The sequence below is a fragment of the Cydia amplana genome, chromosome 1 (genome assembly GCF_948474715.1).
Source record: "Cydia amplana chromosome 1, ilCydAmpl1.1, whole genome shotgun sequence".
Classification (NCBI taxonomy): Eukaryota; Metazoa; Arthropoda; class Insecta; order Lepidoptera; family Tortricidae; genus Cydia; species Cydia amplana.
Window position 1 is genome coordinate 21,944,174 of NC_086069.1, and position 23,642 is coordinate 21,967,815.

A 23,642-nucleotide genomic window follows, 5' to 3' on the forward strand; every position below is an offset into this window, starting at 1 on the left:
GTGCTCTAATAATATGGCTTTATACAAAGATTTAAGTCCCGCACTCTCAAAAATATTTGATCTCCATACAAACTTTCAACCCCTTTTTCACCTCCTCGGGGGATGAATTTTTAAAAACGCTGAATAGATTTTCTTGTTTTATAATAAAATACCTTTTTACGAAGTTTCAAGTTCCTACCTTTAAATAAAATTTGAACCCTATACAAACTTTCAACCCGTTATGGACCCTTATAGGGGATGAATTTCTAAAAACGCTAAAATTACTTTTCTTGTGTTCTAATAATGTGGCTTTATACAGTTTATACAAAGATTTAAGTCCCGCACTCTCAAAAATATTTGATCTCCATACAAATTTTCAACCCATTTTTCACCTCCTCCGGGGATTAAATTTAAAAACGCTGAAATTAGTTTTCTTGTTTTTTAATTTAATACCTTTTTGCGAAGTTTCAAGGTCCTACCTTAAAATAAAATTTGCACCCCAAGACAACGTTTCATCCCCTTTTTAACCCCCTTACGGGTTGAATTTCCTAAAACGTCGCAATTACTTTTTTTTGTAATCGGCTATTATGCCTTTCTAAGAAGTTTCAACGCATTTGTAATGGATTCAAACTTTCAACCCCTTTTTAACCCTGTTAGGGGATGAATTTTCAAAAACGCTGAAATTACTTTTCCTGTCTTATAATAATATCCTCAATTACAAAGTTTCAAGTCCCACACTCACAAAAATATTTGATCTCCATACAAACTTTCAACCCCTTTTTCACCTCCTCGGGGGATGAATTTTTAAAAACGCTGAATAGATTTTCTTGTTTTTTAATATAATACATTTTTACAAAGTTTCAAATTCCTAGCTTAAACTTGCTGTGCCCGCCCACCGCCTCCGTAAGGTTAGTACGTCTTTCGTCGGGAACTGTACACGTTTTTATAACAAAGTTCCCACTGATATAGCGAATTTACCACTTAACAAATTTAAGTCACACATTAAGCGCTCCTTGTTGAGTAAGGCGTACTACACTGTAAATGATTTTATAGATGATAGAGATGCCTTTAAGCCGGCAGCTTGATTTCGATAGTATAATAAGAGTTAAATAAATATGTATTGTTTTTCTTTTTTTTCTTTTCATTGTAAATTAATCATGCTAGTGTCCAGTAGAATTGACACATGAGACCATCATGTTCTCGATTAATTATATTGTTTATATTGCTTAATTTAATTTAAATTTTTGACACTTGGAGACCTTATACATCTCTAAGTTTTAGTTTTAATTTTATTTTTATTTTATTTGTACATACTTATATTTTTAATGATTCCGACACTTAGAGACCTATACATCTCTAAGTCAATATAGGGCATTTAGCTTGGTAATTATGTGAAGATTTACCGTTTTTTTATGTAACATACAAGAACAAAATGTTGTGTCTCACAGTTATACGTTATTACAATTTAAATATTAATATGGCCCGGCAGCTTGAATATGTCATGCTCGCTTAAAAGTCTTTGCTTACGGTGGCGTTGTTGATCGGGTCGCCACTTTCCCGAATGAAGGTTGAGAGAGGCGATGGCTGAGATACGCGTCATACTCGTGAACGGGTGCTGTTTGTGGAGACTGGTCTATTTAAGCTAACACGAACTATTATATTTAGTTACTCTATTTTTGAGGATAATTACATGGACACAGACACACATCATTCGGTTCTCGTATGCTATTTTATTTTTATTGTCATTTTCTTACTTAATGAATGTTTTAATTAGGTATACAGGATTTTGACTCTTGGAGACCCTATACATCTCTAAGGATAATTTGATTAACTACTATATATTTGTAATCTTTTAGTTATGATGACACTTAGAGACATTTACATCTCTAAATAATTTTAGATTATAGTTTTGTATCTTTGTGTTCTTTTTTTTTCAATACTATTGTTATAGCGTTTTTTTTTTGTAATTCGACATTTAGAGACTTTATACATCTCTATGTAATACTTTAGTTTGATTTTATATTTGCGGCTTAGAAAGTTGTATTTTATAATTGTAGATGTGTTTTTTTTTTGCTGTATGTAAATTCCATGTTGACGTGTAAAAGTGCCCTTGTGGCCTATTTGCTGAATAAATGTTGATGTTTGATGTTTGATGTTTAAAATAAAACTTGTACCCCATACAACCTTTCATCCCCTTTTTAACCCCGTTAGGGGTTGAATTTTTAAAAACGCTGAAATTACTTTTCTTGATTTCTAATAATATGGCTTTATACAAAGATTCAAATCCCGCACTCTCAAAAATATTTGATCTCCGTACAAACTTTCAACCCCTTTTTCACCACCTCGGGGGATGAATTTTTAAAAACGCTGAAATTAGTTTTCTTATTTTTTAATTTAATACCTTTTTGCGAAGTTTCAAGGTCCTAGCTTAAAATAAAATTTGCACCCCAAGACTAAGTTTCATCCCCTTTTTAACCCCCTTACGGGTTGAATTTCCTAAAACGTCGCAATTACTTTTTTTTGTAATCGGCAGGGGTCGGACAAAAAGTGCGGATGACGTCAAACCACTTATAGGATGATTTCAAATAGTATTTTTGATTTTCATAAACAATTATCACTTATCATTTATCAACTCTTTATTAAACGATATCGCCACTTGAAATGAGTAAGTACGTTTTTGACTGACACATTGTCAATCAGATGAACAATAAATTGACATTGTTATTGTTTAGCTATTGTATCTTCACGATTATATTTAGCTAAAATTTATATTTACTAATGTATAAGAAAACGCTCTAAAATGTCATCTGTACTCGAATATTGTGGCCGGCATTCACTACATCACCCTACCACCTGTATTATTAATTCCATGGATTTATTTACGATTATTTTGTTACTTCATTAATACTACTTTGTTACTACATGTCACACGGAAGTTTAAATACAAACTCAAACATCATCCTGTGTGCAAGATTACGTCATTTTTACGTCATCGGCACTTTTTGTCCGACCCCTGGTAATCGGCTATTATGCCTTTCTAAGAAGTTTCAAAGCATTTGTAATGGATTCAAACTTTCAACCCCTTTTTAACCCTGTTAGGGGATGAATTTTCAAAAACGCTGAAATTACTTTTCCTGTCTTATAATAATATCCTCAATTACAAAGTTTCAAGTCCCACACTCACAAAAATATTTGATTTCCATACAAATTTTCAACCCCTTTTTCACCACCTTGGGGGATGAATTTTCGAAAACGCTGAAATTAGTTTCCTTGTTTTTTAATATAATACATTTTTACAAAGTTTCAAATTCCTAGCTTAAAATAAAACTTGTACCCCATACAACCTTTCATCCCCTTTTTAACCCCCTTAGGGGTTGAATTTTTCAAAATCGCTTCTTATCTCGTGTACACTTTATAAATGCAACCTAGTGTGCAAATTTCAACTTTCTAGCTTTTGTAGTTTCGGCTCTGCGTTGATGAATCAGTCAGTCAGTCAGTCAGTCAGTCAGTCAGGACACTTGCATTTATATATATAGATTAAAAGTAGAGTAAACCTAGAAATTGTGTTGGCAAAAACCAGTAATTGACAAAATGGTAACATTTACTCTACCTACTCACCTGTTATCGATAAGTATTTTAACATCATAGAAAAATTATACTAACGTCTTAAAAGAAAATTACCGACATATAGTTTAACTCACGTACTCATGATCTACATACGCATACGCACTACATTTTATATTTATACATATTGTCGATAATGTCTTGTGAAGAAGTCCAAGTACTTATTGCATATTTTAGTTTCACACTGGCCCAGCGTCGGCCGATAACTTCACATACATACTTCTATGTGCCTTTAACCCTTCGAACGCTACGCTATACATCAACTCTAAAAGCGTCACTCACATTATACGCTAATATTATGGGCGCAAGCGAAGTGCGCCAATATAAACTTTACTTATTAATAAGCATGAAGGTTACATTGACAGCTGACAGCCGAGCGTACGCCATAATATCTTAAAGCATTCTTGACGGTTAAAGGGTTCAATATTTTCGCATCATTTTATTTAAGAATATCCCCACTCAACAATCCCCACTCAAGAAACCACGGGAAAACGTATTTGCCTAATAATATTGTCTTCGGTTACCGCGATAGTTACTCATGAAATAAAACGAAAATATAAATAAATACTAAACAATAACACTTAGACAGTTAATAATAATAACTAAATAATCAATTCAATATAAGTACGCGATATAATCCCGATATCCCTAATAGTTATTAAATTTACCTAGATTGGTTTGTCTTCTTAATTCGCTATAGATGTTTGCAAGAAACGAATAAAGTTGCAACATCTTTAATCTGACTTTAATCTAACTAATCTATCATATTATGGTAAAAAAAAAAACATTAAATAACAATGTAGCGGTCCATGTTAAAACAAGAATACTTAAGGTTGTGTGGATCACAAAATTGCCATCAACCCACAGTGGCTGTTTACTTAGCTCAGTTATGGAAGGGCACATAAATTATAAGCATTATGGCCACCGCACCCCGCAATTTCCACGCCTCGGCCGTGTCGTGAAACAGGCAATACAATATGGACACTTAATGGCTTCATATCATGAAACGGTTCATCGTGGGAATTAACACGTATTGTCGTATTCATATTAAAGCAGTCATAACAATCATGGGTTACCAAATTTCGCCTACCTTCGGCGTTCTAGCCTCCTAGTCACGATTCGAACCTCGGGTTGGTCCCATAGTAAAAGTTGATCAGTATAATCCCAAAACCTCCCTGGCAATAGGAATGCTGTTATTTTTTAGTCACTCTGTATGGGAACCCCGGAATTTCATAACAAAAGTTAAAAGTTTAAAAAATCATAACTCGAAAACTACGAAAAATCGGCTAACATACATGGGGTATATTCTGATACGACGACGTGAGGAATCTAAAAAAAAATTTTGGACGTCAAGGTTTGGACCACCCTGTATAAGTCAGCTTTAATTTGACACTCCACACGTGTATACGTGTACATGCATTGCACAGTTCGGGCATGGACCTATAACTCTATGAGTTTGGGTACAATTAGCGCTGTTCGTTATGAGGTGGAATTTATTTTTATGACGTCATTACTTTGGAGATCATAATAATAATTCATAATTTATTTATTTATTCATTTCCTTCGTTCGAGTATCTGAGCCATTTTTGAGGTTCCGGTGATCAGATCTAAATTATATTCGAGCCAATTTCGTTTAGGTACTGGTTTATCAAATGTATATTAAATAAATACAAGCAACTTTTTTTATATCGGGAACTACGAGGTAGACATTGTAGACCAATTTTGTTGCAAATTTGGTCTACGTAACTTAAAAGTGTGCTTTGACGTAATTTACGTCAAAAAAATACTTTCATGATGGTTAGGTGAGGGTGGGGAGGGTCGATCCCTAGGGGACACTTGGTAAACTTCATTTTTTATTAAACCAAACGAAATACATTTTTTTACGCTAGTAACACTCATTCATTCGTTCCTAACTTCACGTTCTGTCATGGCGCTGTATCGAAGAAGTCAGTGGTTTAAAAATGGCGGACGGTATAAGATTTTCTGCGTATTATATTACATTTTCGGTAAGCTTTACGTGGATTTATTTTATAGCATGGGATGGAAATGATGTTAGTGAGTGTGCTTATTTTATTTGTTGTTTATTGAAGTGATGATTAACTTGGATTACATTGAAATACGCGAACACAAGTTTCGAGTACGGCACGTTTTATAATCTTGCTATGTTTGGGGAGACTTAGTCTTTTTCTCCAGGGGAGATATGATTCCGGGATCATGTCACCCCCACATGGATCAAGTACACCTTGTAATCAATCTACTTACAAAATGATTCATAGAGCTATCATAAATATTTTCTTTTCTTTTGGAAATCATGCCGCGAAAGTACGACCAGAGAAACACTGATTAAAATTTTCAAGGTTGACTCATTATTGTTTATTAATTGTATAATTTAGTTTTCAATTATACCTCCGACGTTTCGAAAACGGAATTGTCCCCGGAAAAGACTGACTAAAGTTGACATCGACATTTTACGAACTACCCGCACTTGGTCTTGTTTATCAACTTAAACGTTTTACACACTAGGGATGTTCCGGGGTCGACAAACAACACTCATAACTATATTTGGTTTTTCAACCGAACGATATTTGTTTTAACGGATGAGATGCAATTTCAATGGCCCTCCGAACTTTTATACTATAGAACCGACGACGGTCCGTAGAAAGGATTTTAGGATTATGCAGCTCAAGCACCGTCCTCAAAACGTGCGTGGTAAATTTATAAACTTTTAGTAAATAATAACGACCAGAGAAGGGTAAAAAACCAGTAGAAAATAAAAATATGCTGTATCTGAAGCTAAAAATACATTAAAAAGAACTTTAAAAGCTTTAGCTTGCTTGTTACAAGAAATTTTTTTGTTTATAACTTTAATTTCTGATTTATTTTTACTTTTGTTGGTACAAAAATTGATTCCAAATTTTATGTTGTTGTATGGAAAATACAATTACATTGTATTTTAAAATCATAAGATTATGGATTATTATGTGTTTCATACCTTAATATATTAATTTCCTGTAGGTAAAGTTAATAAATTAATGTAGATTCAACCCTCGAAGCATGGCATTTCCGCTTAAAATCTTTTTACCAAGTGTCCCCAAATATGGAAGACTTGATCCCATCGAACTAACACATCTGATAACCGGAAATACAACCTCAAAGTATGGAAGATACAATATATATATGTTTGCTGTGTGTTTTCCAAATTCTAGATGCATTACTAATAGCGATCCGAGTTATATAGTAAATGAGAATCTGGTATGGGGAGACATGGTAAAAATCTGTTTACCATGTGTCCCAAGAACCAGGGACACTTGATCCCCCTAGGATCAAGGCTCCCAATTAGGGGTAAACAAGTCTCCCTAATATAGGGGACACATGGTAAAAGTCTACAGTATGGGTTTTCATTAAATAATGGTCTAATTTATTGCACAAATCTGTTCTAATTCAAACTATTGATGAACAGATAAATTCTGAATCGTATGGTCAATAAAGTTTTTCAAAACAGCCAATAGTTAAGAAAATTTTTGCTAAAAATAAAAGGGGTGATCAACCCTCCCCAGTTTCCCCTAAATAGTATTTTATGCAACCGTTGTTTAAGAGGGGTCAAAAAAGGCGAGTGGCGTGGGTGTGGGTAACAATTTGAGGCGAAGCCGAAAATTGTTAATAAAGACGCCACGAGTATTTTTTGACTCAGTTAAACAACGTTGCATACAATATTTTTTCTACGACCAAGCACTTACTACTTATTTTTCATTCAACTAAAATAATACTTTAAACAAGTGGAATCATATAGGACATATATGTAGGTAAACAAACCAAAAGTATACAGCTAAGATACTCGACCCGGCAATCGCGCCCCGCGCCCCACGGCTAGTTGGTCAGCGACACCTTCTTGTAACTCATGAGGCCCTGGTACTTGCTCTTAGTTAAATTACAATTTTGAACAGTTTTTTTCTCGATTTTGACCACAGTAGCCTATGGAGACTAACAAGCAACGCTAAGCGGTGTTCGTAGTCTATGGATCTTGCTATATTACGGGTGTCACATGCGCGTTTCTGACTTCTGAAGCAATTTTTTTGTTTCTACTAGTTAGTACTCATCTGTCAGAGATGACAATTAAAATTAGGTTGGCAACAATGTATTTCATACAATATTGTGGTGATTACACGAAGTATCGTAAAAGTACCAAAAAGATACTGCGTGTATGCACAAATACTTTTTTGGGGAATAGACTAGAGACTTGTCTTGACAACTATAACATAGGGGTTTAAAGGTGTGTGTACGACCTTTTAAATGACAAATAAAAGTACGGGAGTAGAAAAAATATATTTTGGGTATGTTATGATGGAAAAGTTATGGTTTATATAGTATGTATTTTTCGTTTTCAGTATTTTACTGCATTGATAACAGAGTCTCTTTTAACCTCGGAAATGTGTTGCTAAAGTAAAATCTTTATGTTGCTCTGGTTCACAGTGCACAAAATATTTCTGATAAAGGCAGACAGTGTTCATTGTTGCATACATTGCCATTTCTAACAACTTATGCTGACACTGTTGATGTTTTGTTTTGACCCCTTATAAAAATAACAATATATAATAAATTAAAATAATTATAGTGGAAACTTTCTAGGATCACATATTTGACAGTGAATTAAACCTTATAAATATGGAGCTAAGACCTACCATTTAACTGATAGCCTTTAACATCGTATATAAGGATCAATTCATAACTGTCAAATATTGGTTCTTATCTTGTACCAACTATAAAAACTCTAAATTTTAAATTTAAAAACCCCTCATAAAATTATAACTATAATTATATCTGCTAAGTTAAAACCTATCCAAGAACTATTGATGGAGTATCACAAATGCTTTACAGAATACCGGCCGAGTGTGAGTCGGACACGCGCACGAAGGGTACCATTACGCAATAAACAACAACAAAATCAGATTGTTGTATGGGAGCCCCAGTTAAATATTTATACTATTCTGTTTTTAGTATTTGTTGCTATAGCGGCAACAGAGATACATCATCTGTGAAAATTTCAACTGTCTAGCTATCATGGTTCATGAGATACAGCCTGGTAACAGACAAACAGACGGACAGCGGTCTTAGTAATAGGGTCCCGTTTTTACCCTTTGTCATGAACAGCCTCTAACCCTAAATAATATGATGTATCTGTTCCGGTAAAAAAAGTACATCATTATAAACATAAACTACCTGGAGCGAAATAAATACAAAGTGCTACTAATTTGTTTAATTAACTAAGATGATTCACCAAATTACAATAACCCTAAAATGCTATATGCCACCTGAAGGGGTAAATTTCTAAATTCAATTTACTTTTTTAAGTTAAACAAATAAACAAACAAGTCTAATTCAGTCTAAGAGTAAGAAGCTTAAAAAATATATAATAAAGTCAGTATGGACTATCAATCAGTCAGTATGGCAATCTAATCTTTCTGTACTGTCCGTGTCATTTTTTTGTAGTTTAAGGTAAGCAATATAGAGTTATTGTATTGAATTGTATTGTATGTATGGACTAAATCAATTGGTAATCAAATGGTAGAATTAGTAGGTACACCTTTATTATAAATCAGATAAGAAAAAATGAACAATTCCAATTAGACATCAATAAGAATATGTGACCTACACACATGTGTTGTGTGTGTGTGTGTGTGTGTGCTTGAACCTATGAGTTGGTGTAGTTAGCAACTGTTTCAAAAAAACACAATAAATGATTATTGATAATACTCTAATGAACATTTGAATATTGTTAGTTTTTCCGAAAATGTATTTATTCATACTAGTTGCTTTATGAAAATTATGAAATTTTATAGGTAGTATAGAATTGTCTATTTAGTAAAAAGCGGCCAAGTGCGAGTCGGACTCGCCCATGAAGGGTTCCGTATTTAGGCGATTTATGACGTATAAAAAAAAAACTACTTACTAGATCTCGTTCAAACCAATTTTCTGTGGAAGTTTACATGGTAATGTACATCATATATTTTTTTTAGTTTTATCATTCTCTTATTTTAGAAGTTACAGGGGGGGGGACACACATTTTACCACTTTGGAAGTGTCTCTCGCGCAAACTATTCAGTTTAGAAAAAAATTATATTAGAAACCTCAATATCATTTTTGAAGACCTATCCATAGATACCCCACACGTATGGGTTTGATGAAAAAAAAATTTTTGAGTTTCAGTTCGAAGTATGGGGAACCCCAAAAATTTATCGTTTTTTTTCTATTTTTGTGTGAAAATCTTAATGCGGTTCACAGAATACATCTACTTACCAAGTTTCAACAGTATAGTTCTTATAGTTTCGGAGAAAAGTGGCTGTGACATACGGACGGACAGACAGACGGACAGACAGACAGACAGACAGACAGACAGACAGACAGACAGACAGACATGTCGAATCTATAAGGGTTCCGTTTTTTGCCATTTGGCTACGGAACCCTAAAAAGAGAAAATTATGTTTTAGGTATGTCCCATAAAATGTTAGGTTTAGGTTTAAAGATATTTATTCTCATAAAAGACATACAAGTCACTTACACGAGAACAGAGTTATAAAGTGAAAGTAATTATATCTACGGTAGCATACAAAGTCGCTCGAGAGGTACACGCTCAAGCAACTATTTTTTTTTAAGGTGTGTAGTGGTTTAAAATGTACTGCGATAATTTAGCTTTAAGCCCCTCTCAGATCAGACGGTAATTTATTATAAAGCTGTGCACCTTCATATGTAAACATTTTTTTTACCTAATTGTTTTCTTATCTTTGGTAACACAATGAAACTTGCACGACGAGTAGTTCGTTTGGATATTTGCTTCTTCGTCATAAAGGCTAAGTTAGTATGGAGTGCACTGTTTAATATTTTCCTGACTGTTAAGCTGTGAACATGAATTAAATCATAATAAATATTTATTACTTACTTTTGGAACCTTTGCGTGGATTCCTGTCCTCACATCTCTGATGGTGGCAATGTCCAGCATCTCCACTTCCATATTCTGGTCAGTCCAAAACAGGAAGAACCCCTTGGCATCCACCCTCAGAGTAACTGGCAGGCCTGTCTGGCCTGAATCCTATTGACCAAATAAAAAATATACTTATAGTATATTATACTTGAATATTTAACTCATAAAAATAATTAATTAATATACCTCCTCCCATTTCATGAACTTCTCTCCATCCTGCAAAGCTTTCGGCACCTCAATCGGCCTCAAGGTAACATTGGCCGACTTTATATTTGTTGTCATCTTGAATATAGTTATCGTGCAATTAAGTGGAAACAATAACACAGTAGCAGATTAAAACCGTCATCTTCCTCTCGAGCACAAACCTATCTACGAGATGTGTACGAGATCTATCGACGGTACACAAGGTAAAGGCACATCATAGAAATAAAGGCGAAACCACAATATTACACTAAACCAATTAAGACTAGGGCATGAAAACTGTATTCATGATTTAACACCTTCCTAATAACTACCAAACAATAATTTCTCCCTCATATATACTCCGCTAAAGCTAAACCACCAAAAACTCAGAATGTCAAACGTACACTGGTCCACTGTACTGCATCCACAGATTGGTTATCAGTATTTTTATCTAAAGTGGCGTTTACACGATTCATTCACATTGGTGCGAACCATCGGACTGCACGGTTCGTTGTTGGTCCGGTGACATCTACCCATGAATGGGAATCTTTAAATAAAAATAGAAGAAAAAAAGAGATTTGTCTATTCTTAAGTATAGCCATTATTTGATTAAATTCCATAATAATTCAACAAATGACTTGTTTTAACTGTATGCTAATAAACCCCGTAATCAAGAACTAATAATTTAGTTTAAATTAAGTGTAAAATGCAAAAAAAATATTTAAGTCTATTCAACTTTCTAAGTCTTCATAAATATTACTATATGGCAATAATCGTGATCAGTACGTCACACTGACAAGTTATATTTTGTATGGTGTGCATATGGTGTGATTTGATCATAAACCATGGTCTAATAAAACATGGTCTTCTCTTCCCAGAGTGTCACTTGCCTACGTCACAATAACATTGCCACTTTATTTCAACATAACATGTTACATGGGTACATTATATCTATGGTTAATAAGTTAATTTATTTCTTTATAATTTAATAATTTTCATTTATATGTATTTTATCTTAAATGTTACAATAACACGTCATTTTTAATTATTCGTTAGCAATATCTTCCGATTCACGAAAGAAATTTCAGACGTTCGGGTAATTCTGTTTACACTACTGGCAACACAGGATAGCGCTGTCACATTTGACAATCCGCCATTTTGTCCCTGACCGACCGTCCTTGTCGAACGCGTGTTAATTGTTATTTCCTTCTCGCTCAGTGTCAGCAGTCGCAGTGTTTTCCAAACTTTTCACGTCGTAAGCTTCGTAATTAATGTTTTGTTACGAAAATGGTTGGCTGCTCTATTCGGAACTGTAAGAGTAGGAGTGAAAAGTGCAGTATAGATTTGTTTTATTTTACTATGTTTCTACATGAATAACTTAAAATTAATGCCGTTAAAATAATTTTCACTGTTGGTTAAAATTCTCCCACATTTTAAAGTTTGAGAACCTGTAAACAGCATGATGACGTAGGCAAGTGCCAGTTAGGTCATTCGCGAATCTCGGAATAGAGTACCAGGCGGAGTATATTATTATACCATGATCATAAACTATGTCAATGATCATAAAATAGAAAAAAATAGTAGAGCTCAAACTCAAAAGTCTGATGAAACAGTAGGTAAATAAAATTGCCGGTCGACTACCGACACTACCGTGTAGTTATTAGTGTGATTCGTGGTGCAAATACTTCACATTCAGTAAATAAATATGTCGGAATCGGAAAATCCAACTACTACCGATAGTACGGCAAAACATGAGTCCCACGGTAGGAAGAGAGTGCGGCATCGTAAAAAACTTTTATATGATAAAATACTCAAGCAAATGGAGTTCTATTTTAGTGATGCAAATCTTACAAAAGATAGATTTCTCGGTGAATTAATTAAAACTGACCCTTATGTGCCTATAGAAGTCTTTCTAAAGTTCAATAAGATTCGCGCCATGACGCAGGACGTTATTGATATTGCGAAAGCTATGAAGTTTTCCACAATTTTGGAGTTATCAGAGGATAGGCAGAAGGTAATCAAGTTGTCTGCTCTGTCTAACAAATAACTTGTAAATAAAATAAATAGTTTTAACCCGGATCATGAAGAACTATTGACAACTGCTGACATTTCAGATAAGAAGAAAAACTCCAGTTGAACCCTATGATGCAGAATCCAGGACTGTGTATGTGGAGTCTATACCAATGACTGCCAATCGGGAGTGGCTTGAGAAGGTGTTCTCGGATTATGGGCATATTGCATACATTTCATTACCCAAGTTCAAAAACTCACAGAAAATCAAGGTGCATATAAAAAATTCTATAAAAAAATATCTGTTTACATAGACAGTTTAATATTTCTATATGTTTTAAGTATAACCTTTTAACCGCCGTAGACTGATATGTAAAGCCTCGTCTCCATATCGCTCGGCAAACTATCGAACATTGGCTCGCGCGGCAGCTTGCCGCGATATGGAGACGGGGCTTAAGACATACAATATCAGGCTCATTTCGCCGCTGTCTGATAAATAAGACAAAACTTCGTACCCCACCGCGACACGAGCACGCTCGATGACGTATTCTATGACGGTTAAAAGGTTAAAATTTAATACCCTTACTCCAATTTGATTTTACTGGTAAAACCATTGATGACTGAATCTAAATTGTATCAATTTTTTTTTTATATCTGAATTTTATCCTACAAATGTTTATTGCAAAAAAAATCACAAAAAAACCAAACTAAGTTGGTGTTTTGTTTTGTCTTCCAGGGTTATGCCTTCATAGAATTTGATAAAGTCGAGGATGCACATAATTGCATAGTGGCATTCACCAAGATGGGTTGCAGACTGCCCACTAGCATGCCACCCGAGGAACTCTCTTCTGTTAAAATGTTTTCAGTTGAGGAGCCTGATGATAATAAGGTAAAAGTAGGGGTGGACATAAAGGGAGAAAAGCCGAAGATAAAAGAAGGGACACACATCAAAAAAGAAAACCCCGATAAGGTAAAAGAAGACACTGGCATTATGGTGAAAGAACAAGATATCAAGGCTAAAGAAGAGGATGAACCACCTAGGAAAAGATCAAGGAAAAGTAAGGATAAAAGGCCAAAAAATTTAGAACTGAGGCTAGGGCAAGACTCAGATTCTGAGAAAAGGGATACTCCTACTGTAAGTTTTAAACTCATCTAATATCCCTCATTATGTTCTTATACATAAGTATACAGTATATTCCTCACTATCACATTTTCTTTTTGCAGGATGAGTGCAAAGGTATAGCAACACCAATAGATGATGTAAGTAATATTTTTTTAACTTATTATTCTTATTAAATAATTAGTTTGCAGCTAAGCTGTTGTTTCTGCTGATCACTGGTAACTGGTAAAATCTTACTCATTGAATAATTATTTAGCTGATCACATACCTGTTATGTAAACCATCAAAGGTATTTAAAAATGACTGTATTTTTTGACTAAATTGAAGATTCTTTGTTTGATCAAGATATGTTGCCTACTATTTATTTAGCAATGTCATACACTGAACAATAGCTGACTTTGGTTACTTACAATTTTTAGTAAGGAAGACCTAAAAATTTACATTCCTAAATTAATTAAGACATGATTCATTCATTAAACACAACTCAGCAGACACAATACATTTTACAGGTGTGCACAAAAGAAGACCCTAAAGACGATTTAACTAGCCACAATGAATCTAAGGATGATGCAGATTCGCCAACTAAGAAGAAAAACAAAAAAAAGTCGGCCAAAACTAAAAGCAAAACTCCAAACGGCTTAAATACAAAAGAAGCTCCAAAAGGAGCCCTGTGGGGCCTCCAAGTTTTGCCGAGATCAGAATGGAAAGCATTACGGAATAAGTACTTAACCCTGCAAAGGAACTATATGAAACAAGTGAAGTTGAATTTGTATAATAGGAAGAATTCCTATTCAGCTATACCCGAGCCTGCAACACTTCCAATGGAAGCTGACACAGGTAATTATTAATTTATTATTAGTCTGCATAGATATTAATCTGCTAATTATGAAATTCCACCTGTCCAACTTTTAAGACATGAAGAGGAATTTAGCTCTTAGGACAACCGGTCTGGGCTATGGGTAGTGACCCTGCCTGTGAAGCCGATGGTTCGAATCCCAGCATTGACGCAACTGCGCATTTTCCGTAGCGCTGACTAGACGCCGACGCTCAAAAGACGCTAGTGAGGGGTGGCCCTTAATCACTGAAATGAATTACGTAGTTACCTACTTGAATGTTTTAATGTCCTTGATGTAACATTCTGATTTACAGCTTTAAATCCCGGAAAAAATATCAGCAGTAAGAATGTGACACCCCTGGAGAGAATCCCAGGTGTCTTTGTCAGAGAGGTGCTACCAGAACCATGCTGCGATATCAGACACACCAAACGAACGGTATGCTTACCTTGTCCCAAACTAATTGCACCTTTTATCAACAACCATCCAAACATGCCCATTTAGATTCAATTTTCTTTATTATAAATTCCTATTGAATTAAGTTATTGTTTTAGTAGAATCAAATAGGGTTGTCAATTTGTCATCTAACTAAATATTTAAACAAGCTACTACTTATCTTATACATTTAAACGAGCAATTCTTGTTTATTTATATATATATATATATATATTTCGGGGATCTCGGAAACGGCTCTAACGATTTCGATGAAATTTGCTATATGGGGGTTTTCGGGGGCGAAAAATCGATCTAGCTAGGTCTTATCTCTGAGAAAAGGCGCATTTATGAGTTTTTATATGTTTTCCGAGCAAAGCTCGGTCTCCCAGATATTAATCATGGTAAGAGACACAAATGTCACAGCGTCCTTAAAATAGGTAGGTATATAAAAAAATATTAAATAAGTTTTTGTTAATTTTCGTTTATAATGCAATTTGATTTTCAGTGTACTTTTATTTATTTATTAAGACTGTTTTAGTACCATGACAGATATGATGTACACAATAATTGCCCACTGTTACAGGTGCGAAGCAATATCCATGCCATGCACGTGGACGCAAAAGAAGGTCAGTCGGAGATAATCATACGCTTTGATTCAGCAAAAGCAGCGGACGAAGTAAGTAAATCACACATTTAATTTTTGTACATTTCATTTTTATTTGCTATTTAATGATCCTTGGGAATGTTACAGTAGAGCTAATTATCAGATGAACTTTTCTGTTTGGGTTGCTTGAACTGGTGGAGTGAAAAAAGTTTACTTGATGTTAGTTCTACTATAAGTACCTATTGAACTAGACTATAATGATATTCGTAAGTCGTAAATTTAGTGAATATGTTATAGTTGTTACAGTTGACTATTTTAAAAAGGTCAACTTCAAAATTAAAAACAGTGTGCATTAGGTTTAATCTCGCATCGCATGTTTAGGTACTAGCGCGGTGTCAATTATTTTTTGACCGAGCGAAGCGTCTCCCTTTCATCATGGGCAAAAAACGCTCCCATATACGGATTGCAGTTTTTAACAGCCGGACTAGCCATGAGTGGCGCCACAGTATTTCGCTCGGAAGGTAGACTACCCGTCCCTCATTTATTAATAGGTACAGTTAGAAAAAGGCGTCCTGTGCTAGTGTTAGGCCTACTGGTTCTCGTGAAAATGTCGAGGACGAGGTGGACTACGCTTACACAGCCGCCGATGTTTAAATCGAATGTATTTTCCAGTACTGCGCCAACTCCAGCAACCGCGCCAGCATCCTGTCGGGCTTGGAGGAGGAGGAGCAGTGGGCGCGCGCGGAGGCGGGGCGGGGATGCCCGCGGCCGCGCGGCCGCGAGCGCCTGCGCGCGCGCCTGCGGGCACCCCCGCCCCCGGGGCCGCCCGAGCCCGCCTCGCCGCAGCCCACGCACACGCACATCAGATTCGATGACGAGTAGCGGCGCTGTTAGTACCTCCTGATACAGTCTGGTGAAACGGTTTTGTCAGTGGCAAAAGGCGACAAATTTGAATAATGTAGGCGCGAAGGATGCATGCCCGAACAAATTTTGTACTTCGCGCCTTTCCCTTCTGATAAATCGGTTTGCCGGACTATAGTTACATAGCCGAAAACCGACGGATTATAAATGGTAATAAATAAGAAATTTCAAAATAAGTACTGACTTTTCTAATACCACTTTTAAGTCGGTTATTTTATGTTCTCGAGGCAATGTAAACAAAGAAAACCACGTGACACCGTCATTTAGCCAGTAATACAATAAATACCATACCCCATACCTACAAATTATGATTGTCTAATAGTAATGAATGGCAGAGATGGCGGGACGACTTTGACGCCTTAACAACCGGCCGGAAGAAGCGCTGAACCGGGAGTCACGGAGAACCAGGGGAGAGGCTTTTGCCCAGCAGTGGGACACAAATAGGCTAAGAAAAAAAATAAAAATAGTAATAACCAAAAGTTTTCTTGTTTATAATTATAAAAAGCGGCCAAGTGCGAGTCGGACTCGCCCATGAAGGGTTCCGTATTTAGGCGATTTATGACGTATAAAAAAAACTACTTACTAGATCTCGTTCAAACCAATTTTCGGTGGAAGTTTACATGGTAATGTACATCATATATTTTTTTTAGTTTTATCATTCTCTTATTTTAGAAGTTACAGGGGGGGCGGGGACACACATTTTACCACTTTGGAAGTGTCTCTCGCGCAAACTATTCAGTTTAGAAAAAAATGATATTAGAAACCTCAATATCATTTTTGAAGACCTATCCATAGATACCCCACACGTATGGGATTGATGAAAAAATAAATTTTGAGTTTCAGTTCGAAGTATGGGGAACCCCAAAAATTTATTGTTTTTTTTTCTATTTTTGTGTGAAAATCTTAATGCGGTTCACAGAATACATCTACTTACCAAGTTTCAACAGTATAGTTCTTATAGTTTCGGAGAAAAGTGGCTGTGACATACGGACGGACAGACAGACAGACAGACATGACGAATCTATAAGGGTTCCGTTTTTTGCCATTTGGCTACGGAACCCTAAAAAGGGCTTAAAAACAGACTAGGTCAGATTATACTCCTGGCGTCACCCCCGTTTTAGGGTTCCGTACGAGTACCAAAAAGTTAAAAGGAAACCCTTACTGGTGCGACTCTGTCAGTCCGTCCGTCTGGAAGAGCAAGGGTAAAAACGGGACCCTATTACTAAGACTCCACTGTCCGTCTGTCTGTCACCAGGCTGTATCTCATGAACCGTGATAGCTAGAAAGTTGAAATTTTCACAGATGATGTATTTCTGTTGCTACTATAACAAATACTAAAAATTAAATTTGTACGGAACCCTCGGTGGGCGAATCCGACTCGCACTTGTCCGGTTTGTATAGTTTCATGATATAATTTAAAAGCTTTTCCGGAACCCTCGGTGCGCGTATACGATTTTTTTATATTAGAGTGCATAATTTCAAGTATTTTTCAACCAGAGGAAGTGTCAAATAATCAAGACATCTTTACAAAAGAAAATTTATTCTTAAATTGCGTAAATGCAACATCCAATTCAGTCTTAAAAATATGTCCACTTAATTTAATAATACATTAGGCACTGGCACATTCTCGAAATAAAAATTACTGTATCTTAATGCTAATACAAAAAATTAAAATATAAAACTTACATACAAATAGACCTGTATTGTATAGTGCCAATTTGTAACATAAGCGAAAATACAATACTTCGTAACTGAACACTGATCAGTTAGCACTACAAATAACAAAGGCAAGTTAACATAGGTATTCAGGGAATATATGTCTATTGAACGTATGAACGTTTATTTATTACCTACTTATTGTAGTTTGAAAGCTTGTCACAAGAAAAAATCTCCGTTAAACAAAAGTAGGTTTTTAGGTACATAAATAAATAGATATGATGAAGCATAAAATGATCAGTTAAAAAAACGGGTTATTCCCACTAGTTACCACCAAGTTGTTACCAGTGGTAGCTACTGGGAATTTTTTTCCCACCTTTTACCACTGGTAACTACTGGGAAAAAAACAGTATAAAATAGTATAGTATAAATATAGAGTGATTTTGAATTACCTAATAAAATCACTTGAAAAATAATCTAAATGGATTATTAAATTTTTCCTTACATATTTTATAGTTTTTGTACTAGTACCGGTTAAAAACTGTTTCAATATTTTTGGGCGCTTTAAAGGCAGTTTACGTAAACACTAATCAACTTAATAATTATTTATTAAATCACTCTATATTTATATTATACTATTTATACTGTTTTTATTAGTATTTTACTCTAACAAATATTTTGGTGGTAACTACTGGGAATTTTTATTCCCAGTAGTTACCTCCAACCTGCGTTGGTGGTAACTACTGGAATTATTTTTCCAATTATTTACCAATGTTAAAAGGTGGGAAATAATTCCCAGTAGTTACCACTGGTAACAACTTGGTGGTAACTAGTGGGAATAACCCGAAAAAACCAAGTATAAGTTAAAAAGCTCAAGCCAAGTTAAATGGCTCAATGACCCGGAGGCAGTTCTGATTGCTGATGCGATATAGCACCACTTGTTACAATCCTGCGCGTGCGCGTTTTCTCGTCAATTAACTTAATATTCACCTCATATTATGCTTCACAAAACAATGTATAAAAAATAAGTACATTATTACAGTACAGAAATCAAGGAAGAGCACCATTATGTAGTAACCAAAATTCTGATACTAAAATCATTACCCAAATTCACTAACATTAGCAAGTATGTATAATATATCACATTTAATAAAAAAATTAAGCTGCTTGACCACATTAACATTAATGCTATGTACAACAGAGGTAGATTATGAATAATTAACGTATTACGAGGCTTCCATATGTCTATGAACAGTCACAGGAGCTATTACACTATTTTTGCCACAGGGAAGAACAGTCACGCTAAGATCGCCAGCTTTTAATCTGGGCTTAATCTTAGCTGGAAGTGGGCAGCTTATATCTGATTTTGTGTCATCTGACAGAATTATTGGATCATTGACCGAAAATCCGGTCGCTTCAGAGTCCTCATGCGGGGTCATCGTAGAATACCCGTGATCTGAGCCTCCAGCCGTGTGGGAGCGTCTGTAACCGGTCACTACCCTGTATGGCGAAATGGGGGCTTCTATTTCCATGGCTGGCAATAGTTTATCTTGCCCAGAAAGATCATGGGTGTCATCAGACTGTAAATGGCTCATTTGTACGTCTGCATCAGGCCAAGTTTCGGCAGGACCATCTACATATAAATTATGGCAACTGGCCGTCGTAACATTTTGCCTATAGCAATATATGGCAACGGCTATTACTAGACTAATAGTAACAATACAACCTGCAATCGGACCTAAATAGTTTCCTGTCACGTCTCTACTAACGTGACCTAAGGTGCCCTCGCCATACGGAGTAACGGCACCAAGAACTCCATTAAAGCACGTAGACTGAGAAGTGCAATATGGCGTCGAAAGTTGGGAATGGCCATCTGTATCAACCTGACACCACTCACAACCTAATATACCCAAGCAAGATGAACGCGTTGAGTAAGTTTCACATTGAAAATCGAAACAGGCCTGCAAAGTTTCAGCAAAATTGTGAAAATAATGCGATTTATGGTTATTATTTTCTGGCATCATTCCGCATAAGGGAATCTCCTGATTGATCTTAGTAAAATTAGTGTTTGGACACTCGTAAATTTCAGAAGTGCATTCACAAGGGCACTCACAGTCTGTCTGTTCCATCCGATTGCAGTTAAGACAGAGCCTGTCCACCATACTGCAGGGACAAAAAGAGGCTGCAACGCAAGACGCGTTTACAAGACCTATAAAGGCATTCGTACCAGGAATGGCTGCAATGTAGTAATGAACACAGTGGTCTCCAGACACTGCATTGGAAAGAATATTTGGGAGAGAAGTATTAAATTCGTAAAATCTTTGTATAGTCTTGTCATAGAAATTACTGCATAGTCTTTTTGTGACAAATCCTTTGTGATTAAGCATGTCTGTTGCGATCATAGACTCTTTATGGGTGATATGCTGCTGTTCAATAGGGCCGGAACTGTTAGGATCCATTAAGCCTGGATGAGAAACTAGGTAGCCTCTGTTATTCATAATGAAGCATTTAATATGTGCCTTTTCACATAAAGGCATGCTATCAATTAGCAGTTTATAAAGGAAGCCCATGGTGACATCCATAGAGACTACCATAGTGGGATGAAGAGGACTTTTTAAAGCATAAGAAATTGACACCACATATCCTGCACCACCCACATCTAAATTTGGAGGAGTAAGAACAATTTTATCTGGATTTTCTAAGGCATATGTATACCAGGGTCTTCGAACAGGTTCATAGTCATATTCTAAAACTGTGCCAGGATACATGACAAGTACACCACTTTCAGTTACTGCATACCTTCTAACTATGTATTTGGAGTAGGTTCCATGCAAATGCTGATTTTTATAAAAAGTCAAAAGAGAATTAAGAAATCCCACATCTTGTTGAATTTCATTTTTCAATCCCGGATTAGAGAGCAATCCATGAGCAACACTTTTCAAATATGCCAAATAGTTTTGCATATACATAACTGCTTCATGGCCATTCCCCATATCATATAAGTAAGTGAATGGCGACTGAAAGCTAGAAGGACTCAAATAAACTGTACCTTGATCAATTGTGGCTATTTGTTTGAAATGACGACAAATTTTGCCATTTTTTGGAGGAAACAAATCTAATCTATGAAATAATATTTCTTTGTTGCTTCTAGCAAGGGAAATGTTAGTCTTGTTTAAAAAACTTTTTCCTACTGTTTCTGAAACTATACAAACAATATACAACTTTTCAACCCATCTCCAAGAATAAACAATGGAATTACTAGAACTCTGATCGGTCACTGTGAAGTTACCAGAACTCTTGGATACCATTTCTTGTTTTACACTGTGAATGAAGTCATAAGCCTCAACACTTTCCAAGTGAGTGAATTTGATTTTTTCAGAAGCTGTCTCAGGTCTTGGAAAATATGAGTGCATAAGCACTTTACCTGAGAAATCCATCACAAATGCTCTCTTTTTTAAATTTAAATCCTTAAAGTATATAATGTCCTCAGCAAGATCAGACCAATATAAATCTAATCCTAGAATCCCAGAAGATATAGGCAGCATCAAGGACACCATAAAGTCTCTATCTGTTGCTTCCCAGAGTGGGCCTTCAGTTATTATTAAATTGTTTTGATATGTATCAGGTAATAGTGAAATAAATGCTGATGCCACTTGCCCCACCACCCCACTGTTGTTTATGTGCAACCTAAGCACAGAGTGGTTGCTGGAGTGATTGTGCCACTTATCCATGTGAAATATTCCCAAAGAACTGTTTCTAGCTGCATCATTTTCATATATCAGACCAATGGCAAACTTCATGTTATCGTCATTTGTTGAATAAGGAAAGACTTTCAGCCATGTTTCATTCTTTAAAATCTTAGTATCTGTCATAAATACGAACAGCTTGTTGGTAGGTAATGATTTCTCAGCGAGTAGAGCTTTTAGTTCTTTATTTATAGTCAGAGGGGAAACATTTGAAGGTGCAATGTCCAGCAATGAAAAGTACTCCCGTAATAGCAGTTTGTTGTTATCTGTAGCATTGCCTAGGCTGGATACACCTTCTTTACTGCATGTGTCATCAAATTTCAGAAATCCAGTAGTATTGGTCACCTTCAATGCAATAACATCAGTGCTTTGTAGAGCATAGGCCATCTCTCGAGCTACTCTTACTGCATGCTGCAATGATCCTGAGCTCATGTTATTATCAATAATAAATACAACAAATTTTGAAGCTGGGTGCACAACCTTGTGATAAAGATATCTCAAATTAGAGTGTGGCATTGTAACACAGTCTTTATCTGTTGCATAGTCAATATGTGAAAGGTAATACTGTCGTTTTACTTTTAAATCCTTGAAACGCTCCAACATTTGAGACTTAGGGTCCAAAGGCATATTTTCAAATAATTCAACATTTTTAATAAACACTGACTTACGTATAGAGTTGAATGGACAGGGATACGTGAAGGACGGAGTATTGTTGCCGTTAATAGCTTTGCTCATATCTTTAAGTATTGTAGCCGCAGAGGTGAGCTTGTAGCTTATTTTACTGGCTATAGTGAAAAGCAGGTCATTATCTGAGGGTTGATTTCGGCTTACTTTCGAAGCGGTGCGTACTTCGAAATGCGTGGAATAATCACTGCCGAGTTCTGTTGCGACTATCTCATTAAACTTTTTTCCCAAAGTCTCAGAAAGTTTTTCCACCGATAACTCGTAGTCACACCGATAATTAGGCCTCGTACAATTTTCATTTTGAGCGAAGACAAGCGGGACGTAAAAAGTCGTGATAATCGTAAATAGCAGCGATAAAAGCTTCATCTTGTCGGCATTCTATTTGATCCGCGTCACACTTGATTCGTACTTTTTTTACAGGAACACATCTTAAAATCACCGTTAATAGTTTTCATAATATACATAGAGGTGTAGAGATGAATATGTTTCTGATATTATTATAATTATAAAGACTATGGTATCAAAAATAATAAAACAAACAGAGCTTGTTTTCCTCGCAACTCCCCCCTTATGACAGTTGATAAAACATGGCGGCTTGCGTTTTGTATCTGCTTGATCAAATTTGTAGCCGACGAGTTATAATATTTTGTTTGAAAAAAATATTTTATATAGTTGGTCAAACCAATTTGTCAGTAAATAAGACCAAACAAAACTATACTCATGCTTTTCTTTTGGGTGCCAGTACAAGTGTAAGACAAAGATAGTATGATTATCTCTGTCTATGTTTGAAATGAGACAGTCCTTTGACAAATTATAGTATACAATGTGCGTGTTTGTGTGAACTAACCATGAATGGGAAGACTGACTTCAG

The 23,642-nt window shown here is 35.7% G+C and overlaps 3 protein-coding genes across 4 annotated transcripts in view; 1 reads left to right on the top strand and 2 right to left on the bottom strand.

Moving 5' to 3' along the window:
- The window catches only part of LOC134649138 (1-phosphatidylinositol 4,5-bisphosphate phosphodiesterase classes I and II-like), a 76,939-nt gene extending 65,712 nt beyond the window's left edge, over positions 1 to 11,227 (bottom strand). Inside the window, exons 1-2 of the mRNA XM_063503884.1 lie at positions 10,766 to 11,227; positions 10,538 to 10,687 (exon numbers count right to left, since the gene is read on the bottom strand). Of these exons, the coding sequence (XP_063359954.1) occupies positions 10,538 to 10,687; positions 10,766 to 10,861 (246 nt within the window). The 5' untranslated portion in view covers positions 10,862 to 11,227. The remainder of the gene's footprint in view (positions 1 to 10,537; positions 10,688 to 10,765) is intronic.
- Positions 11,228 to 12,387: 1,160 nt separating this feature from the next.
- Positions 12,388 to 16,646, top strand: LOC134650304 (la-related protein 7). Of its 2 annotated transcripts, XM_063505275.1 has the most exons (9): positions 12,388 to 12,776; positions 12,877 to 13,044; positions 13,509 to 13,661; positions 13,701 to 13,907; positions 13,997 to 14,032; positions 14,402 to 14,729; positions 15,042 to 15,163; positions 15,744 to 15,836; positions 16,437 to 16,646. In XM_063505275.1, exons 1-9 carry the CDS (start codon positions 12,468 to 12,470, stop codon positions 16,644 to 16,646), a joined length of 1,626 nt encoding a protein of 541 aa, XP_063361345.1. In that variant the 5' UTR covers positions 12,388 to 12,467. The 2 variants fall into 2 exon arrangements, with proteins under 2 accessions (XP_063361345.1, XP_063361338.1); XM_063505268.1 differs by having other exon boundaries at positions 13,509 to 13,907.
- A 2,695-nt stretch (positions 16,647 to 19,341) lies between these two features.
- On the bottom strand, positions 19,342 to 23,323 carry LOC134650322 (VWFA and cache domain-containing protein 1). Its single transcript, XM_063505286.1, has one exon. The coding sequence runs from the start codon at positions 23,135 to 23,137 to the stop codon at positions 19,568 to 19,570; it is 3,570 nt and encodes a 1,189-aa protein (XP_063361356.1). The 5' UTR covers positions 23,138 to 23,323; the 3' UTR covers positions 19,342 to 19,567.
- Positions 23,324 to 23,642: the final 319 nt, after the last annotated feature.

Excerpts from the sequence above, each read along its gene's own strand:
- LOC134650304 (XM_063505268.1), top strand. The coding sequence starts at position 12,468 with ATGTCGGAATCGGAAAATCCAACTACTACCGATAGTACGGCAAAACAT. Across the intron at positions 14,730-15,041 it reads TCCAATGGAAGCTGACACAG|CTTTAAATCCCGGAAAAAAT; the intron begins GTAATTATTAAT and ends TCTGATTTACAG. Across the intron at positions 15,164-15,743 it reads TCAGACACACCAAACGAACG|GTGCGAAGCAATATCCATGC; the intron begins GTATGCTTACCT and ends CCACTGTTACAG.
- LOC134650322 (XM_063505286.1), bottom strand. The coding sequence starts at position 23,137 with ATGAAGCTTTTATCGCTGCTATTTACGATTATCACGACTTTTTACGTC.